The sequence below is a fragment of the Hippichthys cyanospilos genome, chromosome 1 (assembly GCF_059441005.1).
Source record: "Hippichthys cyanospilos isolate Australia breed blue-spotted pipefish chromosome 1, RoL_Hcya_1.0, whole genome shotgun sequence".
Lineage (NCBI taxonomy): Eukaryota > Metazoa > Chordata > Actinopteri > Syngnathiformes > Syngnathidae > Hippichthys > Hippichthys cyanospilos.
Window position 1 is genome coordinate 33,183,135 of NC_142369.1, and position 19,889 is coordinate 33,203,023.

At 37.7% G+C, this 19,889-nt stretch overlaps 1 protein-coding gene across 2 annotated transcripts; it reads left to right on the forward strand.

Annotated features, from left to right (window-relative positions):
- Positions 1-74: 74 nt before the first annotated feature.
- Positions 75-18,386, forward strand: LOC148430170 (golgin subfamily A member 7-like). Of its 2 annotated transcripts, none has more exons than XM_088414384.1 (6): positions 75-140; positions 806-931; positions 5,635-5,787; positions 8,122-8,223; positions 9,839-9,891; positions 16,264-18,386. In XM_088414384.1, exons 1-5 carry the CDS (start codon positions 132-134, stop codon positions 9,878-9,880), a joined length of 432 nt encoding a protein of 143 aa, XP_088270510.1. In that variant the 5' UTR covers positions 75-131; the 3' UTR covers positions 9,881-9,891; positions 16,264-18,386. The 2 variants fall into 2 exon arrangements, with proteins under 2 accessions (XP_088270510.1, XP_088270502.1); XM_088414376.1 differs by having other exon boundaries at positions 77-149.
- The last annotated feature ends 1,503 nt before the right edge of the window (positions 18,387-19,889 follow it).

The window sequence follows — 19,889 nt, forward strand, 5'->3', positions numbered from 1 at the left end:
TGTGCAATGCCTAATTTCTTTTTCTTGCTTGTCGGAACTTTTGTTATGCTGCAAATATTCTCACACGGAAACCTGTTTCAACGTACGCAACACTCCAAGGCGGACAGAAAACCTTGTGACAAGTCGTTAACATGGCAGAGGTGGGTGAGGTAACGTTTACTACATTCTTGTATATTTGCTTGGATGATATTGATTTGTAAGGATGCAAAGTACTTGACGGTCACGGTAGTTCAACAATTAATCGATTCGCTGCCATTCATTGTATTGCTACATCTGAATTATCAGTATGATTTCTCAACATTGTGAAAACAACGTGTGTCGTTTAATCATATTTGTAGTACAAGTGTGTTTTTTAATCGATCTGTGCTACGGGGATTTAAACCGAGATTTATCACCAGGATCACGTAAACAATATAGAATCGTTTTCATTAAAACTGCTTGACCAGTTTTGTTATCGTTTGCCTTGCTATCAACTGTCTGTGGATCCCTGCATTTGGATGACATAGGTGACGCCACATACAAATATCGCCGTCGAGATATGAAGACTTTCGGGTGATGCTATTAGCTGCCAATGAAAAGTGTCCGTTTTTTTTGCTTCTATTAAAACATAAACCTAAATAATAATGTGACTCCTAGGTTTCATTTACGTGAAATAACTTGATTCGTCTCCGAAGCACTGTTACGTTTTAGAAACAATTAACTTAGTGAAAACGGTAGCAATAATGGAAGATGCGTATAATTGATTAAAATATTTGCCTAATTTACGTATTCATCATTTGACATTGTACATTTCTTGTTTTCACAGACTCATAGTCTGCATCCTATTAGGCAACAAGCTGCAATTGCTGCCAAAGTCTTCATTCAGAGGGATTACACTAATGGCACTGTGTGCAAATTTCAAACCAAGTTCCCTTCTGAGCTGGAGACCAGGGTAAGAGCTGCATTTATGTTTAATATTTCTCTTGGACTCTGGGTGGGTGAATTTTGTGTGAATTAACTATTCAAACTTAAAGGATTAAAAATTAACACCCACCAACCCACCAAATATGTGTTCAAAATTTAGGCAGGTCTTGATTAAAAACTCACCCAGCAATTTACCCACCCAGTATTTCTGCTAGGTTTTTCTAAATGTGTCATTCTGGTGCCTGCCAACGGTTTTTGAACGGCAGTTAAATTTTTGTTCAAGAAAGCCAGCTTTTGTTTGAAGGCGAAACCCTGGCTAAACAATGTGGTAAACAGGCCCTCAAATTGAGCAAAGAAATGTATCTAATGTCACCAGTCTATTCATCAGGCTTTGCAGCAACATGTTATTAAACAAATACAAAAAAAAAAAAAAATGCAATTTCAGGAACTCTTTATGTTTGAGCACTTTCACGTGGTAAGGTTATGGATTGATTCTTGCTGTCTGAGGTATCATGACACAGTCAGCTGCTTGTTGATATTCACAATATCATTGGAAGATGGTTGTACCTTGGTAAAGGAGCTTTTGTCTTTGTCGGTACAGTAGCTCTGCTTCTGCTGTAATGTGAATCAACTCAAGCCAGTCCTCAATGAAATCTAGGTTCAACCTTCGTCTGCTTGTCACATCTAAGTCCAGAATTAGGCAGAGTCTTTGCTTGTTATACACACACACACACACACACACACACACACACACACACACACACACACACACACATATATATATATATATATATATATATATATATATACACATTTTTTTTTACACGCATCAAGATTGTGTTATAATTCTGAGGAAAACTAATCACATATCGGTCAATTGTATTAAGCTAATTAAAGAATTCGCGAAATGGGTAACAGGTAGTCTCTAGACACAGCCTAACAGGCATACTACAGTTTATAATAGTCAAATAATGTTGTGATCACTCATTTTTTGTTTACTTGTGCTTCATTTGCTAAAAGCACGAATTTGGGTCCTTTATGATTTTTTGTTTTTTTCTGTAGTTTGTAGGTTCAGTATTTTAATCTTTCTGAATCAGATATGTACAGCGGATAAAATTAGACGGATATTGTAAACATCTTCACTCATTATTATGCTAAGAGCCCTGAATCAAGGAAATAATCAGAGGTGGGCAGTGGGTCAGCACTGACGTCTGTCAGACTGTCAGCAAAACGGGTGTCCGTCGGCGAGGGGCTGACGGACAGTCGGTTGGTGCTGATGAATGAATGGCGGGCATGCTTAAAAAAACCAACGGATTAAAAAAAGTGTCAGAATTGTGTTCGTCATCCCTCGTTGTAATCATCGGGATAGACATTCCATCAGATGTGTGTCAGTCCAACACGCCAATTTTGCTATTACAAGCCAATTCTGCTTATATGTTTGTCTGCAGAGTTATTGCATCTTTTAGCTATAAGCTGGAAGCAATTTATAGTAAGGCTGCACGATTATGTCCAAAATAATAATCACAATTACTTTGGTCAATATTGAAATGTATTCATCATGTTTGGTCAAACATGTCTCTTTATTGCCCTTTTTTTAAAACAAACAGTATATAAACAAGGCTTCAAGGCTTGATAGTTAAAAATAATAATAAACTAAAATAAATAATCATTAAAACAAATTCACGCAAGACATGGCAAAAACTTGGCACACAGGGGAACACAGCCAACTTACTTGCTGAGTGCAAACCAATGAAAAAAGGAAGTCTACTCAGAACCAAACAGATACAACAACAGGCCTGTAACAACATCTACAACAGCCTTTCAATTAGGAAGGGGACGATAACCGGATTGGCAATATATCGCAGTTTTAGATAGGGTTGCTACGATTTAAATCAATATTAAAGGTAAAGTAAAAGAGAAATCGATACGCTTCTTGTTGGCTTCCGTCCTAAGCGCTGTGTCATGATGTCACCACGCAGCCCATTCCGATATTGTCAAGCTTGCACTGTTTCAACGCAGTCTTGTCTCTTTCCCACAGTCGCAAGTTTAAATGGTTCTGTTCTGCATTTCAGTTAATTTGCTCTCCACAACTCTTGCTATGCTTTTATTTTGCCTCAAACTGTGCAAACAGGAAGCTTGGTGAGCTTTCGTGCATGGAAGTTACACAGGTGAAAAGAACGTGATTGAATCCGTGCCGATCGAGACGCGTATTGAACTCCTACAGGGGCAACGCCTGTACGCATAATGTTGTTTGTGAAATTGTTAAGGTCATATTTAAAAGCTAAAGTGACGTAGAAGATAATTGCTCCGAATTGTCAGCTAATTGGAGTTTCTCTTTTACACCTGCTGTGAATGTGTGCCATCAAAAAACATGGCTGATTTGAGTTATCTTCTTTATATTTAGTTTCACTGTGCTGATGCTGATGCCAAGATATGAGTTTTGAGCTGAAAATATTCATATAGAACATAAAGCAAATAGTTAGTAATCAATACAAAACAATGTATGAAAACTCCAAATTAATTCACAAACACATATTACTCACATACATGCAAATGAATAAAAATACTGTCTTTACTGTACTAAATAATGTTACAAACAATTGTGATTGATAGTGCTCCTGACGTTTTCCCCATATCTTTACGTTTACTCTCAATTTCGCTGTTCGCTTGAAAAAGTTCATATTTATATCTTGTTTATCATAAATGTATTGATAAATATCAACTGTTTTCATTTGGCCAACAGTTTAAAAATATAATATTTTGGAATATGAAATTTCAACTGTTTTTGGCTTCATCTTATTTTACATTATTAGAGCTATACGGTTTATAGTTAGCTTAAAAAAAAAGCACTTGTCAACATGCTATTTTTGTGGGAAAAAGTATGCTCCTTACAAATCAGAACTAAAAAACAAAATCACAATCTCCCTTTGTTATTCTGTCTTGCAAAAATGATCCACATAGTATGATGATTCTTTGCACATATAGATCGAAGCAGAAATAATTTTTAATTGAATTGAATCATGTTGAATCAAATAATTGAGAATCAAAAATCGATTCTGAATCGAATCAGAGACCCCCAAATCAGAATAGAATAGAATCAAATCGTGAGACAGCCAAAGATTCCCACCCCTAGTTTTAGAAGTCACCATTATTTAAAACCGTCTAAGCATGTCCAAACCGGTAAGTTTATGTATTTATTTATTTTTTTTTCCCCTCCCGCATCATCTACCTTAACGGGTAGCTGCAAATGTAGCCCTTATTGTCTATCAGACAGAAGTCCTTCTCCTGTCAAATAGTCCAGGTGGTATAGTAACTCATTACATCATTTTAAAACTAAAATAAAAATGAACAAAAGCATGTGCAGAAAACTGTGTGTTTGAATCAAGACATTTTGTATTTCACACTTGCGATCAGTAACACAGACATGCTTTGAATCCTGTCTTTAAAATAAAGTCCAATTCATCTTGTTCAAACACTGCCAGAGGGGTAAAAATAAGGTTGTTGTAGTTGTAATAATTCTAGTTGTTTTTTGTAGTGGTGTAGGTACAGATTTTTGCCCCTCGTCTTTTGTGATAACCAAAGTAAGGTACCCGTTTGATTATGATGGGTGTCCAAAAATGTGCTTCTGTCAAAAATGGTAGCGACTGAGGTCAAGCATAAAGAGCAGCTGTGTGCAGGTCATTTTGACCAAATGTATCAAAGAGAGCAAGCGATATCTTGACAGCTAAATTGCAGTGCATATAAAAAAACATTATTAAGTGAAATTTAATTAGGTTGACTCATGGACTCATTGTCCACGAAGCTTTTGTTTCCGAAGTTTCTAATTTGTTTTCTTGACATTTCTATTGGGAAGGAATATCCTCCTCCCTTGTAATCTTGTTGGAATGCTCAATATCGGGTCAGATGCCCTGGCGGAGAAATGTGTTCTGAAACGCTTGCCTTTGAGTTGGAAACTTAGAGGAAGAACAAAGCATGTACCAAATGTGTCTTAAACCACTTATGTTTGGAGCCTGTTGCCACATTCCTTGGGCACATGAGAGCAGAACTTTGGAAACTTGTACAAAGCTAGATTCTCTCAGCTGCTTGATCGTTTGGTCTGAAGGTTCTTTCTGTCTTTGTCACACGAGATCACCAAATCCGTTCTGGACACCCTGTACATAAGTCTTATTTTGACATCTAATGCAATATCATGTCGTCAAGACTCAATTTATAATTTGGCTGCCTACGGAGATGCTGAGATTATAACAGTTTTTCTTAGGCAAGGATTGGAACCTTAATATAACTAGATTTTTACTGTGTTTTTTTTGTTTGTTTGTTTTTCAACCAGCAGTCCTTCATTATGTGCAGGCATTTTAGGAACACCATATTAAAGGCATCTTAATCTCTTCAGGATATTTATAGTCATCATTCCCAGATGTGTTTGTCTGTATTTGGTACGTGCAGCATCCACTTCAACCTGTGGGCCTGGAAGGGGGCTCCTCCCACCTGTGGTCCCTTCTGGAGGTTTCTGATTTTCCCCTAATTGGGTTGTTTGAGTTTTTCCTTCCCCTTCTGGGAGCTCTGACAGGGGATACCTTAGACCGAAAAGATGTCTCTGTATGACTTCTTTTTTCGAAAGAAGTCTCCACATGACCTCTTTTCATCTGTGAAACCCTTTGAGACTTCAGTGATTCAGGGCTATACAAATAAAATGTGATTGATTGATTGTTTCTCCTGAATGATGTGTTTTAGATCGACAAACAACAGTTTGAAGAGACAGTGCGGACTCTGAATAACCTATATGCTGAGGCAGAAAAACTTGGAAGCCACTCATATATTGAAGGTTGTCTGGCCTGCCTGACAGCTTATACCGTGTTCTTATGTATGGAAACACATTATGAGAAGGTGAGTGAAACGTGCATGGACAATGAAACAATCCCTAGACATTTTTACACTTGACATCCAAGCCAGCTTTGTCGCAGTTTTCCCCAGTCTCGTAGCCCTGTACGTTTGGTGCTTAAACTGAAAAGGTTAGGTGGAAACAAACTTGGATTTTTAACATTTTACTTTTGACCACTATCTTATTTGCTTGATAATATTAATGGTCAGTATATGGTTATCTACTTAGTCACTGAGAATAATTATACATACAATAACAATGCACTGTTCTGACTTCAGAACATTTCCCCTAAGCTTAAGCTACCTCACGCATTTTACGATTGAAGTTTTATTTACTTGATTAATTTTATAGTTTGAGAAAATGGTGATTTCTTCACAGCATATTATAAATAAAATCGTCCCAATGTCGTGCGTTTCATACATTATTTGATATCCCAGACAGATTTCACAAGGGCACATGCTACAGTACTGATCTGCAGTGCTTGGGTAAAAAATTCACCAATAAAAACAAATTCAGAGCACGCATGCCACATACTACTTAGTATAGTAATTCATTGCTACTGTATTAACCTCGCATAAACAATGCACACATGGCTGATTAATATGAATTTATTTGAATGGCAGGTGTTAAGGATCACTGCATGAAATCGATAAGTTTAGCGACAACTGTCACGGGGGGTGGCGAGTTTCTTGAGTCTAATAAGCGGTAGACCCCAAGCAGACAGAACGCAGGTAGATAGAATGAGAATGCTTTATTACAAACTAAAGGAGCACGTACCACGCGAACCAAGTATTATATGAAAAACTGAGAGAGCAATTAGAAAGTACAACCAAAAGTGACACTGTGAAAACAGTGTGCACGGATAGTCGATGAATAACTGCACTTACTACGAGTGGAGGAGACGGATCGGATAGGAGGACGCCGTTGGGGTACACGGATGCTACACGTTAGCGGGAGGAGAGGCACACAGCCAAGAAACTCGGAATACAAGCAAGGTAGCCAAAAAATGAAAGTCACAAGGAATCCTCTGACGCGATTTTAACAAGGATTTCTCGGGTAGCTGCGGTGGTCGCAATAAGCAATAGCCCGGCGTCCTCCTGAAGTTTTGGCCGACCTCATATATTGGGTGGCTGATGCGGTGCAGGTGCGCACCCGATGGCTCCACCTCCTCCACTCGTGTCGATACTGGTCCTGTCAATCACACAGCAAAACACAGATTAGGCATGGCGCGTGACAACAACAATGTGTTAAGAATATTATTTTGAGTTGACTTAAAGTGTAACTCCGAGATGGATATGAGAAAGTTATTCGCAGCATGGATAAAGCAGTGAGGAATGAAGGAGGTAAATGAAATCCTAGCTAGCTAGGTATCATAATGACACGTTGAGATGGAGCGCGAAGAGCGGACGGTTTTGTCTTGTGGTCAACGGAGTTGGGCGACGCGATGGACGCGTGACGCGAGAAGTTAAAAAATTTGAACTTTTGTCGCTTGAAATGTTAAAACATTGAAAGGTTTTATGATTAATCGTAATGATAATGTTTGATACTGACATTGTACTTGTTTTATATTAGACAGTATTAAAAAGAATAATACGTTTGAAGTTGTAGTTTTGACGTTATATAATTGTATATATCATGATTTTATTGGTCTGGCCAATATGTCGTTTTTTCTGGACTATAAGCCGCACCGGTATATAAGCCAAAGGTGATAAAATTATCTATTTCTGTAAATAGATGGTACATGGAAGTTCATCTTTTTTTTGTTTTTGTTGTCTAATTTTTTTGTAATTGTCTGCCAACATCAACATCCTCTCTTTAACAGACTGCTTGTTTAGTCCCAACATATTTATAGAAAATGGTTGATGGGATATTTTCAACACTAACAGAATACTGTTAAATACTGTTACTACTGTTACTACTGTTAATACTGTTAAATAGTAGTTAGAAATTGAAATGAATACTTCAAGACCATCTTTTTTTTTTTAAATCTCCCTTAGTTTGATAGATTAGTGAACATAAAAACTCATTGCACATTAGTCATTCAATTTTCAGTTCTATTTCATAGTTGCTCCATAAATTGAAACCTCGAACAGACACACTCATATGCTTGCTGGTGGTTAGCAGAAAATTAATAATAAAAAACAACAGATAAGCCGCACTGGACTATAAGCCGCAGGGCTCAAATCATGAGGAAAAAGTCACGATTTATATTCTGAAAAATACTATGTGTGCGTGTACGGGTGCGTGTGTGTGTGTGTGTGTGTGTGTGTGTGTGTGTGTGTGTGTATGTATATATATGTATGTAGACACTGTTTTAACCCACAATGTTCTCATTTCAGGTTTTAAAAAAGATTGCAAAGTATGTACAGGAGCAGAATGACAAGGTGTACGCACCCAGAGGTCTCTTGCTAACCGATCCCATCGAGAGAGGCCTTCGAGTCGTATCCTTTTCCTCAGTGTCTAAGGGCCGTCGCACACCGCACAATGCTGCAGTTTGACTCGGACCCAATAATCACAAATGATGGCTGTTTGGCCACTCATTCCTGCACATTGGACAACCTAGCATTGAGACTCTATACTCTGTGTACTGTTTGTATACAATATTTTGTACCTAACACTTTTGTCAATTCATAAAAATATGAAGAGTAAGTAAGTAAGAGTAAGTAAGATGCAAATAGCTGAAAAAAGAAAAAAGATGAAAAAGTGGGGCTATATTGAAAAGGTGGGGCTTACATCCATTTTTTGGAACCAGCGCTGTAGCTATGCCGCTGATATATTTTTTACTACAGGCTTCACTGTTTTATCCTTAGATACATTTGAAATGGTTAATGCGGTGAAATATTTTTGTGAAGAACATGTATAGTTCATATACTGTGTCAGCACGTGGCGGGTGGCTTTGTCTCACTTATAATCCGGAAATGGATTTGGCCTGTGTAAAAGCCTTGCATTTTGATTGGCTATATTTCGTGATGATGCCACATTGTGCAGCTATGATTCATAGTTTGAATTCCTGCAAAACCAGTGGCTGAAAAATGGGCTCTTGTGAAATCTTGTCGCAGAACCCTGTTGATGGAAAACGCCTCGATTTCATTTCCTTGTCTGAAATTTTTCTCAAGCCATGTTTAACCGCTTAAAAATGATTGACTCACAGTAAAGAAACAGATACATTCCTCCAACACAATGGGGGTAATTCTCAACTTAAATTCCAATTTGAATAATTAAGCAGCGGCATTGGAAAAGCATGGTTTGAATTCAAAATGAAAATATATTGATGAAAATGTATTAATCTTTATTTTGTATGATTTGGGGGGGAAAAAAACAAAAACAAGATGTCATTTTGAAATGACGTGGTACCTTACATCACAATCACCCAAAGGCTGCAGTTAAACTTGAGCATGTTACTGTTTATTCCCGAATCTAAATAAAAGGCTTGGTTGCTGGCAAGAAATCCAACACTGTATAGGCGTGTCAAGCAAAAAGGGCAAATCAAAATGTGTTTTGTAGTCTATAGCAGCTGCATAAAATTATTGGCTTACCAGCATGTGTTGGGGAAGTCACAAACTGACGCAACATTCTAATTAAATGGAGCTGAGCGGCAATAGTAGATTAGGGTTCGCAAAAATATGATTGAAATTGTTCACAGCTGAGCTTTGCAACTACCCTTGCCTCGTTGAGTTTATTGGCCTGACAGTATTCTGGATTAGTTTGCCAACACTGGGAAGCTGCTGTGCTGTGTTTGGCAAAGAGGGCCAAGTGGAGATTGACAGGAATGTATCACCTGAGCATTTATTTCAACATTAACAGCAGAATTGCCAGCTCATCACCGAGCTACATGGTCTCTCCAATGTCCGTCAAACATTGTCACGGGAGTACATTTAACACCCTAAAACATGGTTTGCGGGATCTTTTCAGAAATTTGCCTGCGCCATGTTTTTGAAACTGGTGAAATTCCCTGACACTAGAGAATGGGAGCTATTTTGTTTCACTTGGCCTTCGGTTGCATAAACCGAAGCCAAAAGCCATTCAGATATACTTCCTTGACTGATTGCCTTCAAGATTGAGGTCACTGTTTTTGAAGAGAGAAGCCTGACTAGATAGAAATATCAAAGGTGAGTGTCAAAGTTTTAGTTTTTTTTTTTTTTTTTACTTTTACCAGAACACTCGGAAATTACACCATTAGTTGTCCACTTTTTGTTTTGCCATTTTCTCATTTAAACATCTCAAGTTAAAGCTGTCATTAGCCGGGCAATTTACAAAATGGAGCCTGTTCCCCATTTGTCATTTTTGCCCTTTTTATTTTTTAATTTCTTGTCATTCTTCAGCAAAACACGCATCAATCAGTGACGGACCAACAGTCAAAGATGTTATGATTCCACAGTGATTCAGATTCAATTATTTCAAATGTAGAAGAGGTTTAACAAATGATGATTCAGAATGTTTGATACTGTATTCCAACTAGCACTTTCAGAAAACAGCAACTGCTAATACCACTGTTAATGGCATTTGAGAAGCTCAATTATCACTCGCAGACACAATGGTTCTTGTTTAGTTTTTTTACCTCTTTACTAATAATCAAAAAATTTCCCAGGTGGATTTATGAAAGAAATTATCTGGCATAGCAGGTTAGGTTAATCCTTGTTCAAATAGTGATACACTCAATGATCAAGAGCTCATCACCCTGGCTTTACAGCCAGACATTTTCAAGCTTAAGTCTCCTCATCTGGTTGTACTCCTAGTGAACTGCCTTTTAATCATGGGGTTAGCTTCCATAAAGCATTAAAGGATAATTCTTCCTAGTTCATGACATTCACGTGGCTGCTGCTCAGTGGCTTGTCACTTCATTGAAGACTGTAAATGTATATGCAAATGTAGTTCAACGGGAGAACCACTGTCTGAGAGTGTGAGCCAAACCAAGCAGCTGAACCCAACAAGTGTTGAAATGTCATTTCAGCACATGAACATTTACTCCATGCTTACGCCTCAGCTATGGTCAAATTTTCTTATATCAGTTTAAACTACACTTTTTTTATTTGCTGGATATACAAAGTATGACAGATTTTTTGTTTTTATGAAGTTTGATGTAAGGACACTTAACCTTTCTTTTTTTTTTATTGAGAAACACTTTTGCGCGCAACCACACACATATATAGCAGTGGCAGCCTGTGATTTTCACATGTACGCCTTCAGTATTGTCAGACTCAGATAAATACCTCTCATGCGCACACGTACGCATTACTGTGCTACTACTTTCCGGAGCTTTTAAACATCAATAAACCTGCATCAGCAATTAAAACTTGTCTCATTAAAATTTAAAACGGGCGTCATTATACGCGGTGCTGTCAAAACTTGAAAGAATTCATCATTTAAAATAAACATCCCCATTACAGTTTATGAAGTCCAATTACAAATCGCAGTTTAATATAAGAAGAACATCATTTTATTTCTTTGCTACTAATTGAATATAAATGAAATGAAATAACACAAACATATTAAAAATGAAACAATAAATAAAGAAGATGCATGCACTCACCAAATAAAACGGCGGTCACAATCGATCAGTCTTTTCAATATCTCTCCATTTTTCTTCACCGTTGTATCCACTCGGGTGTCCCCATGAGTTTTTAAAAGCACCATAGCGCATTGAGGAACTCGAACTGAGATTTACAGTACTGTATATCCACTTGGGTGTCCCCATAAGTTTTAAAAAACACAGTAGCGCGTGTCTCCAGCCATACTTTAGTGTCTCGTTGCTGCCTTGGTTAAACAATTGACGTTTGCAAATTAGGTGTAGATCCAAACACCAAATCGATCCTTTGCAGGTTGCAGGATCGGTTGCAGGAAGATTTCATACTGCCTGGCAACACAAGTTAGCTGAATTCTGATCAGCTAAAAACTCCAACTTAAAACGACAACACTGGCAGGAGCGTAATCAAATGGATATAAGACACGAAAAGAACAGAATATGGAGAAGAATGTTATTTATAGAAATATATACAAAATATATTTAGTAAAATTAAATTTAAAATATAATTGACTTTCATTATAGTCATTATAATTGTTGTAGTTTATTATAGTTTTGATAATGATGTCAGGTAGCGTTAGGCCTGCAGAGAAGGCCTTGCTGGCCCTGATGGCCAACCACTGATATATATATATATATATATATATATATATATATATATATATATATAAATCACAAAGAAAAATATCTGTTCTTGGTGACTTCTGATGCACCGTAGATTGAGGACTCACTATCTGCATGATCTCTGTGGATTGTTGTCCAAGCTAACTAAGCTAAGTGCCAACCACGCAAAATCAGCGGCCAAGTCCTCTAATGCCAGATCCATAACACACAAAACGAATGATCTAGAAAAAAACTAGCAGAAAATTGCTATGTTCAGGACTGTTGCATTTATTAAATAATGGAAACCTGGCTATACGCTCAGATTTTCCACGCTTCAGTGCAACTGTAATTAAGGCTAACCACCGCACAAGGTGAAATTTCATCACCAGATTATTATATCCCGTAATGCACAGACTACAACTAATGACAGCTTTATTGCACGATCGCGACCCTTGTGAGGATAAGTGGTTCCAAAAATGGATTAATGGATAACAAATGCTGTGACACTGGCTCTATACAAACAGGCATTGAAGCGCAGTTATGATGAGTGACATTTTGAATCATTTGCTTTTATTTTGATCCTTAAAAATGTCTTATGAAAATATATGAGCATGAAAATGTTTGTGGTGCTTTATCCCAAAATATTAATGCCTGCATGTATTTGTGTTCTGTGTGTATTGTTGAAAGTTCACACTGCTAAGTAAATCATTTTGTGTGTGATATATATAATTTGAATCATTAATAGTCAATGTATAAAGGTAAAAACACTTCTGTGTGCAGCCCTACGAGCATCTCTGATTATTAGTGTGATGTGTTAAAATGGAATTAGTAAAATCAGCAACCGCATCAGGTTGTCATCTAAATGTCAGTCATTCAACTCAGTTGCCAGCAAGCGTATTACAAATGTAAGCTTACTGTGCTTATGTCCTTGAAGGCCTTGCCACTGCGTTTCCAGCATCCCTTACTGTCATGGAGCCCAATAACAATTGTTGCTGTGATTGCCTTAACTGTTTATTTTTTTCTTTATGATGCAAATGTACACAATATCTAGGTATGTCAGGCAAGAAAAAAATGCCTCAAACAGTTAAAGAACCGAGGTACTCCAATTACTGGACGACTGTTTTCAATCCCAGACCTGTGTGAGCCATAAATAGCCAGTGTCTCACATTGTTGACAAAGGAGAGGGCAGGTCACAGAGCACAAGCATTTCGGTATGTTTTTCCAACATTTTTGTCGAACTCGCCGCTTTGTTCCTGCGGTCTACCCCGAGGCCTCGTTCTTGTAGTCTTCTCCCCGCAAACGCAGTGAAGTTGTAGTTTGTTTTTCCTCACCATGAAAAAGCTGCCCAACCATTGGTTAAGATCTTGGTTTGGTATGCATTAAACACGGCACGACACAAGATGCTGTGTTCACTGTCCATATTAGGATTGGAAAATGCCATCGGCCAATTTGTATGTACTCGCTGATGCCCGTACCACCGTTTTAATGCCGTATTGTGCAGGTGTCAAACTCAAGGCAAAATAAAAAATTTAAAAAATTATGACTTCAAGTTACTAAACTTGACTAAAACCAGATACATGTGCGATGATCACACTTAGAATTTATTTGACTTCACGGTCATAACGGCCCTCCGACATTAAAGTACAATTTGGCCCACGATTAAAATGTGTTCAACACTCCTTTCGTATCAGGTCTTCTGGTAAGGGTATCGGAACAACACCTGTCTGATAACTGTTCGACAATTCAAGGACAGCTGCCATTACAATCATGATTACTTTGCTTATGCTAACAATAGTATGCATTCGGTTCAGACTTTAGCCAGTGAAGGCCGGGTGCAATGCAGAAGGAGAAAAATAAACATTCATTGCTTCACGCTTTATTCTTTATTCAAGCTGTAAGCCTGCTATTATGTTGCAGGTTAAATTGACCCATTTGGAAAGTCACAAAAAAAAAAAAAAAAGATTCAATTGATTCTGTTGGCCTCAGTTTTTATTTTTTGCATCAAAACATTACATTGATGAATGATTAAATGTTAGAACAGGTTGCACTGACCCATTAACATTGAAAAACGAAGGCAACAGGATAGTTAATGTCATAGTTTATTACACAACAGCTGCCATGATAGGCTAGTGATTAATCTCTTCCCTCATTTCTCAATAGCAAAACCTGTGCTGTGATGTTATTTGATTTATCGTTTTCCACATGAAAGCGCAAGAAGACTTTGTGACCTAGCAGGTCAACGTGAATTCAATAAAGACGTTTTAAACTGAGAGAAGTGTGAAACGGAGAAACATTTATTCCACTTTTTTTCTGCACAAACTAATTCTGTATCACGTCTACAATTCGAGACATTTTTATTAGCGCGTGAAATTGTTGGAGACGACAATGAAAAACTGTCAACCGTAGATGGCTGTCTTTTCAATATCTTCTGATTTGTCACTCTAGCGCCATGTGTTTTGCTTCAAGTGTGCTTCGCCTTTTGTAAATAGTTTCCATCTTTACCACAGCAGATCCATTTTCGTCCTCCTTTGTCTTGGATAAGACAGAGTCATGCAACTTTGAAGACGTGCAGGACTCAAACCCACTCGGCAAATATAAGGACCAATATAGGGACCCTGTAGCAAGCATTATGACGAGAGATTGTTCCACATTTTGTTGAGTAGCAGTTTTGAAACCGCAAATTCCTGTAGACGGATCTACCGCCTTCATACTGAACAAACACGTGTAGAATGATAACATTATTCGTAAACATGTTTTGAAGAAGAATGTTAGACAAGCGCTTTTATTAGCAGCTGTTAGGAAAGGAGCATGCTGAACACTGAGCATCAGGCTGCATCACACAAACAGGAAGTAAAAACACAGCCATATGTGAGCAAAGGTCAACTCCAGACACGCACCATTTGCGCTTTTAGTGGACCGCAGCGTGTTACCGCATAGCGAATCAGTAAGAGTGACGACATCAGACGATGATAATACTCGCTGTCTGCTGAAGTGATATCAAGGCACCAAGCTTAAAACAAAAAAAAGCATAAAACAACCAATTATCAAGCGAGTTAATGGCAAGTACTTACCATACAGTACTACTGGCCACCAGGATGTTGGTGGTAATGTTCCCGTGGTACAAGAGCTTTTCAATCGCTGTGACCGAAGCTCCATAAAACAAATAGCGGGCAGCAGTGCCACTTGCTGGATGCCCAGCGGGAACGCAGGGAGGAAGTGAGAACTTTGAAGAGATGGACCTTGAACCTGTGAAATTGTCAGAGCTCACCACTCAGGTGGTTCAAGGTGCCATCGCTTTGTCTTTAAAAACTCACAATGCCTACCTTAAAGGTACAAACAAAAAATATCAAACATACTCCACCTATTGCACAGGATCATGATATCACATTTAAAGATTGAGGTTATTTTTCTTTCCGATGGAATCCCTGTAGCTTGAAACAGGCTGGAAATGCTACAGATGTTTCTAGTTTATAAATGCATCCATCTATCCGTTTTCTGGAGCTGCTTATCCTCACAAGGGTCACAGGCCCGCTGGTGTCTCACAGCTGACTTAGGGCAGTAGGCGGGAACACCCTGAACTGGTTGCCAGCCAATTGCAGGGCACAAAGAGACGAACAACCATTCACGCGCCCTAAGGACAACTTTAGTACGTTTAAAGCACCTGCCATGCGTGGGAGTAAGCTGCGGTGCCCAGAGCAAACCCTCGAGGAGAACACGCAAACTCCACCCAGCAAGGCCAGGGTGAGGTGGATTTGCACTGAACAGTGAGGCAGACGTGCTAACTACCGCCCCAACGAGCCGCCCTAGTATAAAATCAAATCAATTGGGGACACACGCACACAACTTATGACATGTGCAAGCTTTTATTTTGCTGCAGGTTTATTTCATGCAACGTATAACATTATATCTGCATATTCCCGAAATCTGCAGCGTTGAATAGCTGTTAACGTTTTTTTTTTGTTTTATTTATTTATTTATTTATTGGTATTTTTCCACAAAATGAGAATTCTTTGAAACGAAACAGCCTATATAAGTATACATATGCATGGATAGGGCTGATGCCACTGAACATTTTGAGGGGTTGGAAGTAAAAATCTAATTCTATTTGACGATGTTATGACCCTTTCAAAGTCAGCCCAGGTTGGGTGATAATAAGGCCAGGTTAATAAAAAAAATCCTAGGGGTTAAAATATATGTACCTTCATTGTGTTTTCACGTTACACTTTTTTTGTGTTGACATATGCGTATTTGAGAAGTTCCAGGCACATCATTTCTGCACGCGGACATCGTAAAAATGAGCGAAATGAGTGAGAGTGTTTGGATTTTTCATGGTCACTTTGTGTTCACCTGTTTGTAGGAGCTGTTTTCTCGATGGAGCGTCTGTGTCAGAGCACCATTTTCCCCCCTGCCACTCCCAGCTAAAAGGACCTTGCACGCACGTTCTCTACCGATGATCTTTTCTATCAGTCGCGGCCGCCCTGAAATTAGTCTTCAACATGTTGTTTGCTCCTCTCAAGCGGAACGCTCGACACTCTGACTCACGGACTCTATCGCAATACCCAATTCCCCAAGTTGCACTAAATCTCTTCAAGCAACGACAAATTAGCTTTTGTTTCTTTTTGACCAGAATTGTGCGATTATGATTTCTGTTTGAACAATGAAGCCAAAACCAACGCAGCATGTGATTTATTTATTGTTTTTCTATGACGCCTAAGGTCTGTTATCCATTTGGTTCTGTTGAACATTTTTATGGTTACTTTTTTTGTAATCTTCTCCAAGGATAACTGACGTAGTGATTGTTGACAGACTCAAGACATTCCAGTCACACTGCCAGCGTTTATTATCTTAATATTTTCTTTTTCATTGCCTTGATTCATACGTTGTAGCGCTCTGTAAATGCAGTGCTTGTGCTCTGTTCATAATATGCATGAAATGTTATTGAGGCTTTTGTCATTTATATCGTGCCTTGCCAAGTGTTTGGTGATGAGCTCTAGTAAGCATCATTTATTTAGTGTTCAATATCATCTGAAATTCAATGTAAAAAGGGTTTGATGGTCGTCATTTTGTTATTGTTATTACTAATATTATTGTTGTAATTTATACTATTATTATCGGTTACGTTAAGGTTAGCCCCAAACAATATGTGTTGTTATTGGTGCATCCCCGTTTTTTTTTTGTTTTTTTGTTTTTTTTTTTTTGGGGGGGGGGGGGTGACATGCACAAAAAAGCCATACATCTTAATAAATTAATTTGATCACCTTCCAATCTAAGGTTCATGTCACAGCTATTTTAAAGTAATGACATCAAAAATTTCATTTGGGTTATCAATAATTATATTATGGATTATGGATTTTATGGTTTGTGTAACTCTTTAACTGAGTGATATTTTCAACCCTAAAACATGTAATACTCTTTTTCTTGGGGGGCTTTATTATTTTTCAGTTTTTCCTTTCAGTGCCATGGACAAGAATTCACGTCTTTTAAAATAGTGATAAAAATAATAAATAATGGAATTCTTGTCAAATACGTTTTTTATGGAGGGTAGCTAACACCCTTGACCAGTGCTTAACTAATATCAAGTCATTTGAGCACTGTAATGATAACTGTGACCATTAAATGGCAGTGTTGCCCTACATACTACACATACATTACATACTTGTAATTCTAAGTAAAGAATAGATATCAATCTTTCATATGATGCCACCCATGGACATAGCACACAATATCGTCAACCTTGAAAGATGAGCGAAAATTCTAACTATACTGGCACTAGAAGTTGATTTAAGAATCAAGATTAGAATTTTTGTGCATTCCTGAATAGAAAAAACAAACCATGTCATTTTCCCCAACCCCCAAACTAGAGGTTATTTCGGTGAATAAATTGTGTACCAATTTTATTCTGCCTGAGCTTTTGTATTAATTTGATCAAATGTTTCTTGGCTAACTGTGAGAGGTGTCGAGTCAAAGTTTGTGGTGCTTTTTGAGATTCGGAGTCATTCTCTGATACCTGACTGAATCTTAAAAACGTTTCACAGCATTCATTAATGAAATATGACGCTTCACAGAACATGTCTGGAAAAAAAATGTTGATTGTAGCTGGTTGTTTTGTTGTACATGTAGTGCTTGAATTAAATTGTGGATTATGCCAATTGGTTTATATTGCAGCACAAGGACTTTTGCTCATGCTGTCTCTTTTGCATCGTTAATTTGTTTGCCTTCTAAAACTCAACTAGTTAATGTACTCAAATGACAAAGGCACACCTGCTGTAGTTTTGACACCTATTTTTTTACGTTTTGATCATGTGACTTGTACTGTGATTGAGTTTTGTGTTTAGATTTTGTTATTACTTGCAGAGATTACTTAAAGACATTGCCGTACCCTTTGCTATGAATTGATAGTACCTCTAAACTTTACAGGCCATATGAATGGAAGTTTAGAAAAAATGTCATGTTTAACTGCTTGAATAAATATAAACTACATTTTTGTGCCACTTTTATTGCAGCGGTGCGTATATTCATTGCATTGGCTTAAAAAATTCAGTTATGATCAATTGTTACAATTGGGATAGAAAATGGATGGATGGGGATAGAAAAGTAACTTTAATGCCAGTATATTCTCTTCAAGGCCATCTGATCATTCAATTCACAATGTTAGTATTAATCTATGGCTTTTCTATGCAGTTTGTATTAAATTGGAAAGTATAGTGATGTGTCACGTCTGCATGTTGTTGTTGGCGGCCTTGACTGAGCCTACAGTTGGAAAAAAAAAATAGGCACAACTGCTGAGGTATTGTTCACCGGACTGGAAGCATTAATCTTTTTTTCCCCCTCTCCAGAATGTCAAAGAAAAAAAGCATGTTTTTCAGATACTCTTAATAGAGCTGTTAAAGGCCAACTCAGGAAAAATAACTATTCAACCACGTTCTGAATTATACAGTATTCTACATACAACAGAAAAGTTATACAACAATCAGAATTTTTGCGAGACTTAATAGAAAAGTCTTAAAAAAAAGTCATTTTCTGCCAGTCTTTTCAGTTTCATTTCATCCTTGTCATGTGTAGCTGTCAATGGTGGGGGGGGGGCTTAAGATCACGCTCTTGCTCTATGTTGAACTGAAAACTCAAAGCCAGAGGAATCCTAATTTTTACCACATGGAAATTTGACAAGAAAAAAAAAATAGCTGGCGGCAACTGGACCTATTTTGTGCCAAATATTTACTCACAGTATCCTATATTGAGTATTGTACACGGTCACAACCCTCAGTGGCTGCACTGAACCAGATGTGAGAGAAACTTTAAAGCACCGGATGGCGGCATCAGGTCTGACTGCAAACACACAACCTTGAATATGCAGTCTAAAGTTGGAAGCGCCGTCCAATACTTTTTTTTTTTCCATTGTTTAAAATTTTTTTAGATTAATACTATAGTCATGAGCGTTATGAAGAAATATTGATGCCATTATTTGTTCATAGACTGCAGAATTAGAGACATCGGAAAAACCTAAATAATTTGTGATTCTATCGAGAAAAATTCAAATTTTACTTTTGTTGAGTAAAATTAAGATATTTCTGCATGCTTTCCTCAAGTATAAAGACTCTGGTGTGAAAATGGAGTGATTTATTTGCTGTTAAAAATTAAGGTCAACATTGCACTAACTACAAACATTTTAAGTAGCTATTTCGGGCAAAAACTTATAAAAATATGTTAAATATTCCTCCTGAAAATATAGATGATTATCCCTGCATTTGGTATTTTTTGTGCATCTAGCAGAAAATCTGAGGCTTTTATAGCCATTTTGTTTTGTCAAACAATACTTGCAAAAAACCTAAGAGGGATTTTTTTCTACAACTTTGAATTTTTTTATGATGTTGCTCATGGAGACTCATATGCCTAAGGTAGGTAGGTGCCCATTTTGGTTTTAGGTCGCTAGATACTTTGTTTTGTTTTTTTTGAAAATAGCCCCCCTACGGATCAGCCCTGGGC